We start from the raw sequence: 16519 nt of genomic DNA on the forward strand, positions 1-16519 counted from the left end.
GTAGGCTTGCTCTCAAAATGCTGCTCTCTTCCCAAAATGAGTAGAAATTACTCACATTAGAACTCACTGGAAAACGTGCATGAAGAAGAAAGTCAATTAGAGCATTTGCTATTGCACCTCTGGCCCAAACAAGTCTTGGAGGGCTGACCTGAGCGACCCTGTTATTTGGCTGTATAACTGCCACAGACTAAATAGGTGCTGTACTACTCATACTCCAACCTTTTTAAGAGTGAGACAAGTCCCTGCACTCCACCTCATCAGCCTTGACGACTTTGACGTCTTTTCCCTCTCCATCATAACAGCACCTGGAATTGTGACACGTAAATCTTCGTGTCAGAGACAGTCTGCGGGTCCCCGGGCAGTGCGGCCCGGCTTATTGCTTTCTCCCACAGCCCCCGACCTTGCAGCTCGCCCCCTTAGGCCTGGCTCTAATGGGCGAGCAGGGGTCATAAAGTGGTAGTGTTACTGTTTTCCTTTTTCCAAAACCAGTGACACCAGTTGTTCACCCTCCTCACCGGGGCCTTTTGTGAGGCCTGACAGGCTGTCAACTCCAGGCGGAGGATGATTGGAGAAGACGACACGCATTACCTTGAGGTGACACCGCATTCCACTGAAGGCCTGTCTTTATGAGCTAACAATAACTTTTCAAAGCTTTTGCAGCAAAGCATTAAAAGTTGCTTCGGCTCTGCGAGTGTGAGTTTGGTGCCGTCTCACTCTTAACAAATCTGAGCTTGTTTCTTTAACCCTTTATAACACACTCCTGGAAATTGAAAATGTCAACCCTGAAGTGTTATTGGAGGATATGATAAGACTTTTTGCAAAAAATGCTCATTTTTATATTGCAAATCGAGGTCAATTGAGTCATTATTATTTTTTATTATTTGCATCCATCACCACTTTATCTTTTACCTTTGAACTATATGCCACAGTGTCACTATCTGTGATGTAGAAATCCATGTGGTTCTATGAGCTCACGGAGAGCGAGGAAACCTGTTATAGATGTCCGCTCAAGTTACCAAATATGGTTCTTCACCTGATAATGGGTTAAAAATCTATTAATTTTACCATGTTCTCCCATTGTGTTACTCCTGAATGATACCCCCTCATTACAATTGACATGCTGGAAAAGACGTATTCTCCTAACAGGCATCACTGCTGCCAAAAAGATGCTGGCTTTACGCTGGAAACCTCCACATACAGTTTCCAAGCCGCATTGGATTAACAAGTACATTGACATAATAAATATGGAGCTTTCAGTGGCAAGAATACACAGTGCTGGAGCTGATATTATTCTAGCATGGCAAACAATGGCAGATAAGATCAAGGAATTGCTGTAATCAATATTTTTATTTGCATTTCTTGTTAAAACATGGTCTCTTATGTCCTGTAAGAGTTTTATAGAGATCCAAGTTTCTTTTTTTAAAATACTTTTTTTTTTCTCTATTTATTTAATTATTATTTTCTTTTTTAATACTGTACTATACTGTGCTTGTTTTGTCTTTAAAAGCAATAAAAAAAAGTTGTTCACAAAAGAATTTATTCATCTTGCAGATTAATGATAATCGAGTTAAGGGATCGTTGTTTGTCGAGACTCGTTTTTTGACGTGCATTTTACTGTGTTATCGCTCTCACAGGCTTGAGGGGTGATTTTTGGCCGTCATCAGGGTTGAGGGTAGGACAAGAAGACCTTCACGGTGACACATACAACCCCAAGACAAAAATAGACGCCCACCCACACACATGGTACAAAAACACACACAGTAAAGAGTGCGTCATTCTGAGGACAAACTACTGAACATTTTGTACTTTTGTCCTCTGGTTTCTTCAGCCAATTACTTAACAGCTACAAACACTAATCATTCATTTATTATAAGTGAGCATTTTTTTTATACAAAGAATAATTGCAATAAAGACTTTTGCAATGCTTGATTGCAGAAACTTTTCAGTTTTTGTGCATTATTTGCTGTGAACTAAAACATTTAAAACTGAATTTAGTTTTTTTTTTTTTTTAAATGAATTTCTTTCTTTTCTTGTGTTATTTCATCTCTAGTTTGTGTTTGTAATAAGACTATATGTACAATCATATAAGGAAATGAAAACTGACTGGAAAATTTCACTCTAACAGGAATAATGAAGACATCTTGTGTTCATCAGTGAACCCAGTTTGTCATATAACTGTGCACATACTGCCCCCACGTGTTGAGTCAGCAGTACTGACATTATCCCCACAGCACAGGCAGGTTTCATGTCAATTACATGAGGCATTAGTCATTTTCAAAGGTCATAAAAATTCTTTTTTTGCACAAACTTGTGTCCCAACCATCTTACTAGATACAATCAGGGTTTCCACTCCTAACCTGAAATTATTTTCCAGGACTTTTCCAGCCGCTACAGAGACTTTATATATAAGTTATGTCCTACACTAATACATTCCCCTGTACCGCTCATTCTTTGGAAGTGTTCTTTTGTACAGTTGTAACTTGCATTTACCTAGATTGTTTCTAGTCTGTCTACCTAACATTGTCACTCACTCCTGTAATAAGTGGACAACATTTGAAACTGTCTATTACTGCCCATTTTTTGTTGTTTAACCAACCTGTCAAGCCCTTTGAATTGCATTTGATTAGTTTAACACGCACGCACGCACACACACGCACACACACACACACACACACACACACACACACACACACACACACACACACACACACAAACACACACACAAACACACACACACACACGCACACGCACACGCACACGCACACGCACGCACACACACACGCACACACGCACACTTTCTCACTCTTCCTGTCCACCTCTGTCATATTGTTTGTGTGTTTTATAAGTTTTGAATTGATTGATGTCTAATTTCGCTAATTACTTGTTAACCTGTGCAATGACAAAAAAGGTATTCTGATTTACTCTTGAATAAAGTCGAATTGACTGATTGATAGCTGTAATGTTAAATCACATTCATTTATGCTAACAGCAGTGGAAATAAATGCTCACAAGGCAGGGGGAGGATAAATAATTTTCCAGGATAACTTAATAATTTCCAGGACATTTGACCTCTTTTCTCATATTCCATGACTGGAAAATTGGTCAATCATTTTCCAGTTTTTCCAAGACGTGTGGGAACACTGAAGATTGTCTGTCTTGGAATGAGAAAACTCTTAAATGTATTTAATAAGGTATATGATATGGCTTTTAACAATTTTATGTGATTATTTGGGCCTTACAGAAAGTCCTGCAAAGTCTGACAGATATATGGTTTGCAATATGTTATTGGCCAATTTTAACCTATTAAAGGCATATCATACATCTTGATTAATTCATTAGTTGTTTGGTCTCTAAAATGACAGAAAATATCAGTGTTTCAATCAGACAGTGCACAAATCAAACATCCATGTTAATTTCAGTTATGGTAAATAATCCTGCAGCACACACATTTTCAGTTGCCAATAACACTGGTGTTAACAACATTATCAATCATGAATCACAGGAATGTATTTAGTTGTTTTTTTTAGAATACTGTTTATTTTCAATAACTTGCAGTAATGTAGCAATCCACTCTTCGACCTCTGGTCCTTAAAAGTGTTATTATTGTACGGGCAATATGGGCCCTTCTGACAATAAAATGACCATTTACTTCACTAATCTGGAATCACTGAAACCAAGAACTGTGGGGAGCATCGCTACGGAAAATCCTCAAATTATAGAATTACAGTGTTTCTGCTGTATTGTACTAGTTCAACATCAATGCAAAATACCTGTATACACAAAGTCTAACTGCAGTAACTACGCAAAGGGTAAAACTGAGAAAAACTGCTTTAAAGTTTTTTAACTGGACAGCCAAATTGGTTAGTGGTAGGTCAGTGATGTGACATTTATTTCTACATGTATTGATGATGTCATTTTTATGCTCAAAATCATGATGATGTATTTGACCTTTGACCCCAAAAATGTAGTTACTGCACTCTGGTTTTGCTGTAAAAGGTTCTAATAGTAATGATAAACAGAGTGCAGTAACTACAATGTTGTTGTCTTCTTTCAGCTTTTATATTTAGTTTTCAGTGAATAAACATTCTCAAATTGATTTTGTTATCAGTGTATATAAAAGTGTTTAACAACTATTCTAAGATTTTAGTTATAACTCAATTATGACTCAAAAATGTAGTTACTGCAGTTAGGCTAGGGCAGTGTAGTGAACCAGGCTTTTATAATATTAATCTTGCCTGCAGTTACATTAAAGACATTGATCCATATATCTCTATATTTTAACCTGCCTTCTTCACAGCTCAGTCGGACAGCTTCATAGTCCAGCCCTTCACTCCCGCCCGGCCTTCAGCTTCTCCTCCACGGTGTGATCCCCCTTCGAGCCCCCCATGCAAGGTGGACTCTTAGCCAGAGAGGGGTTACTTCCCCACTGCTCGGGAGTCTTTGCCTGGATGGCCAGTGCATGAACGCAGCTGCTCAGCTCCTCCTTCAGAGCCTCGTTAACCAGACGGTGGCGCTTTATCAACGGCAGACCATCGAACTGGGAGCTAACAACCAGGACACGGAAATGGGATTCTGAGCCAGGGGGCACGGCGTGCATGTGGCTCTCATTGTGGACCTCCAAGTGTTCTGGCTTGAGTGTGTCAGTCAATTTGGTTCTGATTGACATCTCAACAGGCCGGCTCGGGTCCGGGTCCATGTGTGGTCTGAAGTGGCCCAGAGGCCGGTTTAAGGCGAGACTGGTAGAGACGGGCCGAACACAGCGGAGGACAGTAGGCAGCATCAGAGGCTGTGGCTGGAGACCACCTATGAAAGCCAGAGGGGTAGAAATGAGTGATGTTGTGTGCTGTGCTGAGGCTTGGAAGCCTGTTTAGAAATCCAGGAAGTTTTCTGAGAAGTGTGTACGGAGGTTTTTATTGTTTTAGACCCATAATGCCCCCCGAGGCCGCTGCCAGTCCATACCATGTGACTGGTTTAGAAAGTAGTTCAGATCTTGCTCTCTGACTGGTTACACTGCAAAAAACATGAAGCTTACCAAGTATTTTCTTCTTATATCTAGCAATAGTATCTTAATTATATTGTTTTGAATATAATTTACTTTTTTTTAACCTAAAATATTGGCTCCAGTTGAGAGTTTTAGTTGCATGTAGGTTGAATTTTATTTCAAAAGCATTTTATATCCACCAAAACGTGCTAATCTCAAGTATTGTTGCCTTATTTTAATGTTACTACAGTTTAGCTTTTCAAGCCACAATTGCTCAAAATAAGTACATTTGGATTTATTTCAAGCTATCATTGGTTCTTCCGTTGCCTAGATATGTTTTTTTACTTATTTAAAGAATTCTTACTAAGAAAAATGTACTTACTGCACTGGCAGATAATTGTACTTGTTTTGAGAATGTATTTGCTTAATTCTAGTGATTTATTTCTTATTTTTTGTCAGTTGGTTTTTGCAGCGTAAACCACTTTCTAGTTTAAGTAGACTAATGTCGCCTCTCTTGCCATGATTATATTGTGATAAAAATATTTACCAGAAGAACTGATTTACAAACATTTGATGTATAACTCACAACACAAGGAGTTCATCATAAATGTAGGCCTATTAGATGAAAATTGATTTTCTAAAGTCGTTATTCCTATGCTTTTATTGCAACAGAATACAATCACAGATCCGGTGATGATTTGTGTGCACATAAAACCTCAAGAAATGAAAAAGTTTGTGAAACCAACATGCTGGAAAGCTTCATGAAGATCATCTCAGCATCACTAGTATAAATACAAGTTAGTTTTCAATAAAAAAAAATGCAATTTCACATTATTTTGGACAATGCCATAGCAGTGTTCAAAAATATGGAAAAGCTAGAGCAGACAATAAACAAACAGACTTGCTGTACAAATGACAACATTAGATCTCATAAAAGTTATTAAGTTTTGATGTTTTCCACATTGATGTTATTTTCTTTTTGGCTTAGGAGGTGCGCAAAATGTTTTTGACGCTGCACCTATGCATTATAATGGTTGGGAAAACCCTTTAAATGTCTAAGCCCTAAATACATATCTTAAAGGAACACTCCACCGTTTTTTCATATTAAAACATGTTATTCGGTCAAGTAAGACGAGTTGATACAGACCTCTTGCGTCTCAATGCGTGCACTCAATCGCCCTGGCGCGCGGCGCCACTTGGCTAGCACTTAGCTTTGCCCAGTTCATTCATTAGGATCCAAACAGATGGACAGTTAGAAGCGACCAAACTCCTCCACATTTTCCCTATTTAAATACAGCTACACGAGTAGTTAAACGACCAAGTATGGCGACACAAAATAACTTCACTTCTGCTTGTTATCGCAACCCTTTACGATGCACGTTATAACCATGATTGTTCACAAATATCTTCCTACAACCTGATACTTCGTCAGCTCTGCTCGAACTACTACTCCTGGTGCAGCTCACGTTGGTTCTGTTGACGGAAGTGAGAGGGAGCGGAAGTGAGAGGGAGAGGGAGAGGGAGGGGGAGAAGATTTTTCAGGAGTGATGATATTACTGCGCCGAGTCGAAGTGCTCCCAAGTGCTATTCCGCCATACATTATAGTTATCCTTTTTATCCGCTTAGAAAAGCGCCACGTTTTATTTTGTGTCGCCATACTTGGTCGTTTAACTACTCGTGTAGCTGTATTTAAATAGGGAAAACGTGGAGGAGTTTGGTCGCTTCTAACTGTCCATCTGTTTGGATCCTAATGAATGAACTGGGCTAAGCTAAGTGCTAGCCAAGTGGCGCCGCGCGCCAGGGCGATTGAGTGCACGCATTGAGACGCAAGAGGTCTGTATCAACTCGTCTTACTTGACCGAATAACATGTTTTAATATGAAAAAACGGTGGAGTGTTCCTTTAAGAAGAACAGCCAGCTAATGCAATAGCCTGCTGGTTCATGTGTTAAGGATAATACTTTGCAAGAACAGAGAAATTTGTTCTTGAACAAAATGACATCATTCGGTTCTTGCAGCTCTGGGAGAGAGAACACATTTCTCTGTTCTTGACACATCATCTGCAGAACTTTGTTCTTGTGTGGTGTCTAAGCAATATTGTTTGATTGGTCAGAAATTTGAATAGTACTGCAGTGGGAGGGTTGTGACGACTTCCCAGGAGTTCTCCAGTGGAGTTCCTCTGGAAGTTGTTAGAATAATCTGTTGTCTTTCCCTGTTGACGTAGGTCACTATCTATGCGTGCGTAATTCACTGTGTGTGTGTGTGTGTGTGTGTGTGTGTGCCCTCTCTGTGCATTGATAGAATATTCATGCAAGATGATTTGCTACAATGCTCATGTGCTAATATTGTTGTTAAACTATTGGTAAACTAAATACATTTACTGCATCTGCTTAAACTTCCTCTGCCCTATTTAGAGTAAGATTCTATCATCACAAAAAGATATATTTTATGTGGATATTGTTTGAAGCAAAATCTGTCTCTCCAATAATATTTCTGCAGGTCCTATCAAGGCAGGAGTTGGTGATTTGAAAGTATCTTTACAGGTCAGGTCACAAACATGATGTGCTGAGCAGAAAGATAACTGTCTTCTCTGCTTGGTGACATGGCGTGTCCATGTATTGAATAAACTGACAAATCAACGGATTGAAAGGAGGCGACTTCTGGAGGAGATCAACCAAGATTTTTTCGTAAAGCCTCTGATAGGCTGTAAAACTGGGTTTAGGGAAATTAGACTGCGTCCAGACTTCATGAACTGACCAGCCTAATGCCATATTGTAATAAAATGAAGTAAAACTGAGAACTCGCACGTCTCCTGCTCACCCTTTCCCCATCAAACAGCAGTGGACGGCTCCTCTCTCTCCGTTGCAGGACGGAGAGATTCAAAAGATCCTTCGCTCCTAAAGCCATAAGGCTGTCTCATTCTAACAGAGATTCTACCAGACTAACTGAATTTACCCTTGGGGATGAATAAAGTCATTTTTGATTTGATTGATCAAACGATCGGCGCAGAGAAATAGGTGAGGACTTTGTGTTGGAGTCAGACACTTTAATTTTAAAGGTTTCCTCAATGCATTTCTCAACAAAGTATGAAATGTCCTGGCCAGAAATAACTTTTTTCTTGTTTTTTCCACCTCGAGAACAGAACAAATGTCTCTGTTCTGTGGAGTATGTAAAGGGCTTTAGTCTCTATCCAACATTACTTTGCATTTTAAAGCCTCATCTGAGTGCTGTAACTATAAAACCATGAGATGTCTTAGGTTGGAGGGCTTAAAGTAAGAACGCTGACGAAGAGGAAATGCATACAACGTATTAAATTAAGTTTTATATGGATTTAAAACGGCTTTATGCTTAAACCGTAGGCATAAGCATGATAACCTAAACATATGTACCATATAAAGTGGCCCCTTCATGTGTCGTTCACAACTGGACCTCCGCAACAGATAGATAGACAGACGGACAGAGAGATAGATAGACAGACAGACGGATGGAATGTAAACGCCTAAGTATAACTTGTCAAAACCAACTATTGGTTAACGTTAGCTAACGAGCAGCTCCACTGGAGGCTTTGTGTTAAATAAACCGAGGGGCTCATTGGAAACATAAAACTGTTATTGTGACTTATAAACTGGTGACACCACTTTTAATATCCGTAATGACGTTAAAAACCAGTTAGCTAGATTGTACCTAAACATCCAAGCTAGTTCACAGTTTGTTTGTGTTTGTTAGCATTAGCTGCTAGCTTCGTTATACACATCACCCAATACGGAGAGAAAGCAACAGAGCATCCACAGCTCCATGCAATGTAACAAACCAGCCTGTGTTCATCAATACGCCTAAACTAGTTGTGAAATTAAAGTTTGTGGTGAATTTTGTGAACTACTCACCTTGCAAGTGAAGTCAGTTGCGTCCCTGAACTCGTTACGTCACACTAACCGGAAGTGCAAGCAGACACGCTGGGTTGTGTAGTTTTTTTTAACGCTTTGTAGTCCTATAGCATGGACTTTTGTGTCATACCGTTGTTGACAAAAAACACACAAAAAAAGAACTTCTGATTACTTTATCTGATAATTATGGAAGCCCATTTCCGCCAGGTAAAAAGAAAAAAAAAGATAGAACTCAGCCTTGATAATAAACATATCCTCAAAGTAAGTCGAAATAATGAGATAAAAAGTCATTATTATGAGATAAAAAGTCGAAATAATGAGATAAAAAGTCATAATTATGAGATAAAAAGGCGGAATTATGAGATAAAAACTCATCATCTCATAATTTCGACTTTTATCTAATAATTTCGACTTTTTATCTCATAATTCTGACTTTTTATCTCATTATTATGACTTTTTATCTCATAATTTTGACTTTTTATCTCATAATTCTGGCTTTTTATCCCATAATTTTGACTTTTTATCTCATTATTATGACTTTTTATATAATTATTTCGACTTACTGTGAGGATATTTTTATTATCAAGGCTAAGTTTTATCTTTCGTTTTTCTTTTTACCTGGCGGAAATGGGCGTGTGTTAAACCTTTCAGAGAAGAAAAAAAATTCTATACATTTGCATGAAATCACAACTATGCAAATACAACCATTGACCAAAAAAAGAGCGTGAGTGTCTTGAAAAGCGCTAAATAAATTGAATGCATTATTATTATTATTTATTTATTATTATTATTTTTTAAGTATGCAAGATAGCTTCTTCCATTCATGGATGGGTTCAAAATATATTTAAATTAAAATCTTTTAACCCTTTGATGCACAACATGGATCTAAAGTGACCCTACTAAGTTTTTATATTCTATATCTTTGCAATAAATTAATTGCATCATTCAGTATTGCAGGGTTTCGTCAAATAACTTGTTTTTGATCATCATACATCCTAATTTCTTGTTTTCATTTCTAATTTTTTTTTTTAAATGAAAACCCTTTTTTTTTTTAATCACTACGCTTCTAATGCACATTTTTGACCCATGTAGAAGGTGTTTATATGTTGTCATCAAAGGGTCATCAATTCACCAATAACCAATTTAAAACCTGACAAAGAAGACACAAATATTAACTATCCTATTTTGTTAAATTAGTGTGTTTTTCCAATGGAAATTATTATTTGGTCGCTCTATTAAGTCTCAAATGTTAAAATATGTGATTTTCCAATGTAATCTGGTGGTTCTAACAACTCTTTTAAAGTTAAACCTTAGAAATAAGACAAACATAGTTACACATGTACTCAAATTGTTAATTCAGTGTATCACTTTTTGTATCACTACACTTCTAATGCACAAGGTCATTTTTGACCCATGTGTGTAAACTTGATGTAATAATACAAAAAATGGATATAATGATCTGTTGTAATAAAAAAAAGTGTATTAGAAGGTGCTTATATTTTGTGCATCAAAGGGTTAAGTGAGGCTGTAAAAAAAAAACATTTACTGATGTTACTGAGAAAAAGTGCAATTGTTTTACCTGAGCTGGATTCAGTACCTTTCTGTATGTATAGTGTGTGTATTGCCTATTTTTCTTTTTTGCTGTTTTTACTATATGTTCCCATGTTTTGTTACTGTCATTTCAATCTGTAACTGGCAACCAATCTTGACCAGGTCTCCCTCGAAAAAGAGACTGCATCTCAAGGGACTTTCTGGTAAAATAAAGGTCAAATAAAATGAATAAAGAACATGACACAGATTGACTTTTCATCCTTTTTGTTTATTTCATGGTTCTTTGTTATCCATTGTGATTCCAAAGGGTCAGCTGCACAGCTCGGTGCAATGCCGATCAAAAACCAACAATGAGAAAATATAAGAAAAAATCTCACACACCTTTTTTAACAGAACTGATGTTGTCACATTTAGGCTAACTATGATTCATAACCGTTTTTTAACATTGATGTATTTACTTATATTTCATTCTCATTTACAAAATACACAAAATCAAAGACAACATACAGCATTGTTCATTTACACTTCTTTTTTTTGTAACTTTTTTTTATATTCATGGTTTCCACAAACAGTTTCTATACTTACAAACAATCAACTACAGTTTCTACAGCACAGTACGATGACAAAGGTGATAAATTCTTTGTTACATTTAATTAATGGCAATGCAATCTTATTGACAAAAGTCTCAAGACTTAAGGGTTGTTTTTAGAGAGTACACACGAATGTTAGCTGTTAAAGTCCCGTGTCATTATTAAGCCAACACACAGCATTTTAGTGGACAAGGCCAGCATGTAGTAATGTGCTCCCATTCCCAATAGCTTCAAAGAAGAGAATAAGAGACAAATACCCAAACACTTATTGCTTTGTTAACTTTTTGCACTCACGATTTGACTGTTGTCCAGGCAACAAGTTAATTATACAAAAAAACCCTGTAACATAAGCTAAGATATGTATCTACGAGAAACAGTTTTAACTTGGACGGAGCCTGAACTGAGTCACTGAGACAGGTTTTTAGGGCTTTAACGGCATTCCATGTTGAACAAATACAACAGTTATCTTGACATCGTCGTTCTTAGCTTTCATGGGGTGATACAGGACAACACACAGAGAGTAGGACCGCTGACGCTTAGCTTTTATATTTCTACATTTATAATATCATCAGTGTGCTTTTTAAGTTGGAATCGGGGCAAATTTTGTAATTTCAGCTGGTTCTCACATGAGTTTTAAAACCTTTTTCATTACCCATAATAAGTCCAGTTGTGACTGAAAACCCCCAAAGACTGACTGCAATATATATCCAGGGGGTCAAAAGGTTTCGAGAGCTATCTATAAGTATTTTTATTTACATATATTCATATCTATAACGGAGAATTGACTGATGGTGTAATGTGTAAACTCAGGCCATACAAAAATATTTGGCAAAAATTGATGACAGATGGCACACTCATAGACGGGCTAACAGGTCAGATGTGTCAAATTTTTGGAGGCGGAGGGAGTGAAATGTAAAGGGGGCAGGTCATTAAAGCTCCGAGCACCTATGTTCACAACTGCACTCATATTCTTGTCATTTGGTTGGTTTTGGTCTTTGTGCTCTTGCTAAACGCTCGCTGCCTCGTTCTTCGTTAAATCTCGTCAGATCGAAGAACTAAAGGCATTCACAATTGTGCATGTACCACAGAGTACATTTAGTGCAATGGGTTGTCTAGTTATTCTTCTGTCTTGAGTCTACGTATGGCTGCTATCCTACAAAATGGCAGTTTGAACGAAACCCTTTTTTTGTTTTGTTAATCTTATATGTGAATGATTGTTTTGCTTTTATCATGCAATTGTGAACATATCACTCTTGCTTTTTTTCAGGGGAATGTGGCAATTATAATGTGCCAACACTCTGTGCTGTTACCAATGTGGGATATATGACAATCAGCCCTTGGCAGTGAGTTCTCTACGGTGAATCTCATGTCCTGTTATATCTAGCTACATTTGTATAATAAAGCACAAGTAAACTTCAAATACATGCACTCATTAGCAGAATAATCCTTTTTCCACGGCGATTAATCCTCCATGTTCAACATGTTGTGTGCCCAGAAGACATCCCAAATTTGGAAGAATTTAAAATATTATTATTATTATATTTGGAAGAATTTAAAATAGAACAACTACGCTGTTTGTTTTTACTTTGGGTGCAGTATTTTCCAACAATTGTACTCTCAAGTTTACTCTCCGAATGCAAAAATCGTATCTTTTAGGTTCAGTATGTAATCACAGACAGCTACCCCACGACCTTTCACAAATCAGAAAAAAAGTTTGCCAAATGTGAAATGGTAAGAAATAAAAAATTTAAGAAAAAGGAATCAATATTGCACGGAGGTTCAATATTGCACTAAGAAGCACACTCACATTAATATAAACATTCAGTTCACACAATTAGATTATAGTTTATCTGTCACCTCTGGCACACTTACACACCTGCACGGAAACCATCAAAACTAAGAGTGGAGTCATTATGTATATGTTTTTTTTGTTTGTTTTCTTTTTAAATAACCTTGTTTTTCTTCGTGTGTGTGTGTGTGTGTGTGTGTGTGTGTGTGTGTGATTTAAGTTAACAAAGGAATATTTTCTAATTTAAGAACACCTTGTGTTGTGTGCTCTAAGAAGCGTTTGGTAAAATTTTTCAGAATAAAAGCACTGTACTGTGACATGAGCCAGACTATACGATGAGCTGATGTTGTCCAAAACGCTGTTTACATGTTGTACTCTCAATTTTCATAAATGTACATACATACTTTGTGACATGCATAACACCCTCCAAAAACATATATTATAAGAGACAGACATACTGTAAGCCTGGGAGGAGAGGTACTAAAAAGGCATTTCTTACAAAGGGATATACAGTATGATTGAAAAATGGTGATTGAGTGTGAGATACTGAACATTTTCATCAAGTCAGGAAAATGTCATTCACACTGGCAAAATGGTTGTGCTTTAAATGTATACTTTAACAAAGAGCTTGTGATGAAATCATGACAGCACATAGTTTAACTTGGCATGGGAACTGATCTGAATGATCTCATGATGATCAGAAACAATGTTTTTTAAAGGGAGAAAGGGGCTCGATTGATCACATCCTTGTCACATCAGGACAAGAACAAAAAGCAAACCTGGAATGTTCTATAATCTATAAAAATGGCAGTTAGTCTGTACACCAACACAAGACCCCGGGAGAGAGAAAGGATGAGGACAGGTCTTTGTCTGAGAGAAAGCCAAGAGACTTGAGTCTTGGTTTTACCCTGCAAAGTCAAAAATGCTTCAAATAAAGGCGTTAAAATGTTGCATTTTTGATTCTATGTCCAACAATGGCAAAGCACTCAAGACTTGACATGGTGAGTTGAATTTGCTCAGAAGAATGGAGATGACAACAGAGAACTCTATTTGCATGGCTCATTATCATCAAGAACCCCCATCCCCTCACCTCCAACCCCAGCTCCATCTTCTTATATTGGGAATTTAAATTTACTAAATGATTCCAGGGAAATTAAACGTAATGCTCTCACTGAACATATTACTGTTATTATTCTTACTTTACTTTAATTCGTCTAAGATCAGCATTTATTCAGGTATTCTAATGGTTTGATACAGCTTCACTATTACCTATGAAATAATCCAAATATTTACAGATAACAGATCTGCTCTTCTTTGTCGTGTTATGTGCACAAACGTTACTATATCAATATGAGAGAGGGGTTAGAGGGAAGGGTCTGGAGGGCTCTTGATCTCTTCATTCACAGTGTGGTGAAAACTCTTCTGCCCCCCCCCCCACCGGAAAGTTGTTGGCCCCACACTATTGCAGCACCTGACCTCGCGTTTCTGGTAGTTTGAGGGCGAGAAAACTGCCCGCCGCCAGCGCCCCCGAGGCAAAGAGGATGGGCACGGCCTTGGTGATGCCCACGAACGAGGTGAAGATGCTTATGCCTAAAACAGCTGCTAGTTTACAGAGGGCGTTCAGGAAGCCGAAGGCCGTGGTTCTGCAGAGAGAGAGAGAGTACAGAGTCAGGTTATTGTTTCATTTCGTTTAGTTTCGTATCCGTTTATTACGGTCAATACATGTCATTAAAACAGAACAAACCAGAAAAAAACCATTGATCAAAGTAAACAATAAGTCAACAGAGAAAGAAAATTGATAATAGACATTTGGACCGAAAAGACTGAAGCATAGCTTATTACGCCTACACTCAAGTTAATTTAAAAATTAGAAATGTACAATCTGTTATTTATTAATAAAAGAAATAAGCAGACACAAAAGAGAGAAATGATAGAAGCTGCTTGATTTTTTTTTTTTTTCATTTTTGTGTTTTATCAAATATTTCCATTTTAATGCTACTTTACACTTCAACTTGGCTACAATTTAAAGGAAAACATTGTACTTTTTTAGTGTAATGCATTTTTTCCAGCTTGAATTGCATCACAGGTCACTATTTAACAAATGTAAAGTTTGTGTAAAGTTTATGAATTATTAAGAATATAGATAAAACTACCCCAAAATAATTGTTGAAATTAGTTCTATTGTGACCAACTACAGCAATAAAATGCTACTTACAGATGAATGCATCAGTATTATTATTATTAATAATAATAATAATAATAATAATAATATACATTAGCACTCAAAAGTTTGGGGTCAACCAGAAAATGTGTGTGCTGTTTTCCATGAAAACAACAGTTACAAAATGAATCAATGATATAGTAAAGACATTAACAAGGGTAGAAATAATCATTTTAACCTGTACAAATCTCCACCTTTACCTCTAGATACTCAACCAGCCTGAGGAAGGATCATTGTATTGTTTCTCAAATCAGCACAGAACAGTTCCAGCTGTGCTAACATAATGCTCAGGTGTTTTAATGATCAATGAGCCTTTCAACACTATAAACGTGGATTTACACAATGTGCCACTGGAACACAGGAGACAATATATAATAGATATTCCATAAGAAAATCAGCCGTTTCCAGCTTTAATAGTCATTAACAATGTCTACACTGTATGTCTGTTATTATTTTTATTTTTTTAATGTGGCTTTTCCTTCAAAAATAAGGACATTTCTAAGGGACCCCAAACTTTTGAGTGGTGGTGTCCTGCAGCACTTTGCAAAACAGCACAATCAGTGCTAGATGTCACAGAAATAACAAGAAAAAACACCCGTTACATTTCTTTAATTACATATTGTGATTTTTTGACAGATCTTTTTTGCAGTTTCTGGTGTAAACATGGCCATTTTTAAGGGAAATGTGCTTTTCAAACCTCCCACTTGGTTTTTTGGGTTCAGAGGGTTAATAATATATAAAAACAGCCAAATGAGAGAAGAGTTAAAGAGTAACAGAAGATTAATGTTTGTGTTTGTCCAAATATAGCCATTTTCTTTTTGATTAGCAGTTAAAAAGAGTCTCAGAATTGAATCTGCATTTACACATCAGTCATTGTAAAACATGCAGGGACTCTTTATAACCACAAGGTAGAGCTACAGCTTGTAAAATTATAAATCTGTTCTCACTCTGAATACAAAAGATGATTCTTCTTCTTCTTTTGGTAAAAAATGTATCTACAAATACTAATTTTATATTAGGCTGCATTTAAATGAATAAATACAATTATGATTTAAAATAATGAGAACATCGTACTGAAACCATTCGGTGGCAACAAGACAGCTAAGTGCTTCACATCACATGCACCACCAATGGTTTCCCCCCACAATGTCATCCATCCCCGTGAGCCGACCAATCACTGAAGGCGTCTCTGATGACATCATCCCACACATCATTCAGCACCACTGACTGTGTCTGCACGCTGTCAAGGAGATTTCAGGCCGTGCCTAAATTGCCTACCTCTTGTCAGAAGGGTAGAGCTCAACGGTCAGCACATCCAGGGCGTTCCAGGAAGCGATGCTGATTCCCCCGAACAGGCAGAGCAGAGCAATCATGGCCGACTCGCTGTTGCCAAAGGACAGGAAGAAACAGCTGATGCAGGAGATCACACTGGAGCCCGCTGGAGGAGGACAGAGGGAGACAAAAAAGGAGTGAAGCCATGCATATACAGTATCAACTGAAAATTT

The 16519-nt window shown here is 37.4% G+C and overlaps 2 protein-coding genes across 2 annotated transcripts in view; both read right to left on the reverse strand.

Annotated features, from left to right (window-relative positions):
• Positions 1-3113: 3113 nt before the first annotated feature.
• On the reverse strand, positions 3114-8990 carry bola1 (bolA family member 1). The gene is made up of 2 exons (XM_059339446.1): positions 8864-8990; positions 3114-4803 (listed from the first exon to the last, which is right to left on the reverse strand). Exon 2 carries the CDS (start codon positions 4778-4780, stop codon positions 4328-4330), a length of 453 nt encoding a protein of 150 aa, XP_059195429.1. The 5' UTR covers positions 4781-4803; positions 8864-8990; the 3' UTR covers positions 3114-4327.
• A 1787-nt stretch (positions 8991-10777) lies between these two features.
• The window catches only part of sv2a (synaptic vesicle glycoprotein 2A), a 117137-nt gene continuing 111395 nt past the window's right edge, over positions 10778-16519 (reverse strand). The window contains exons 12-13 of the mRNA XM_059339803.1: positions 16293-16452; positions 10778-14436 (exon numbers count right to left, since the gene is read on the reverse strand). Coding sequence (XP_059195786.1) covers positions 14253-14436; positions 16293-16452 — 344 coding nt within the window. The 3' untranslated portion in view covers positions 10778-14252. The remainder of the gene's footprint in view (positions 14437-16292; positions 16453-16519) is intronic.

This window comes from Centropristis striata, chromosome 8 (genome assembly GCF_030273125.1).
Source record: "Centropristis striata isolate RG_2023a ecotype Rhode Island chromosome 8, C.striata_1.0, whole genome shotgun sequence".
In the NCBI taxonomy this organism is placed as follows: Eukaryota; Metazoa; Chordata; class Actinopteri; order Perciformes; family Serranidae; genus Centropristis; species Centropristis striata.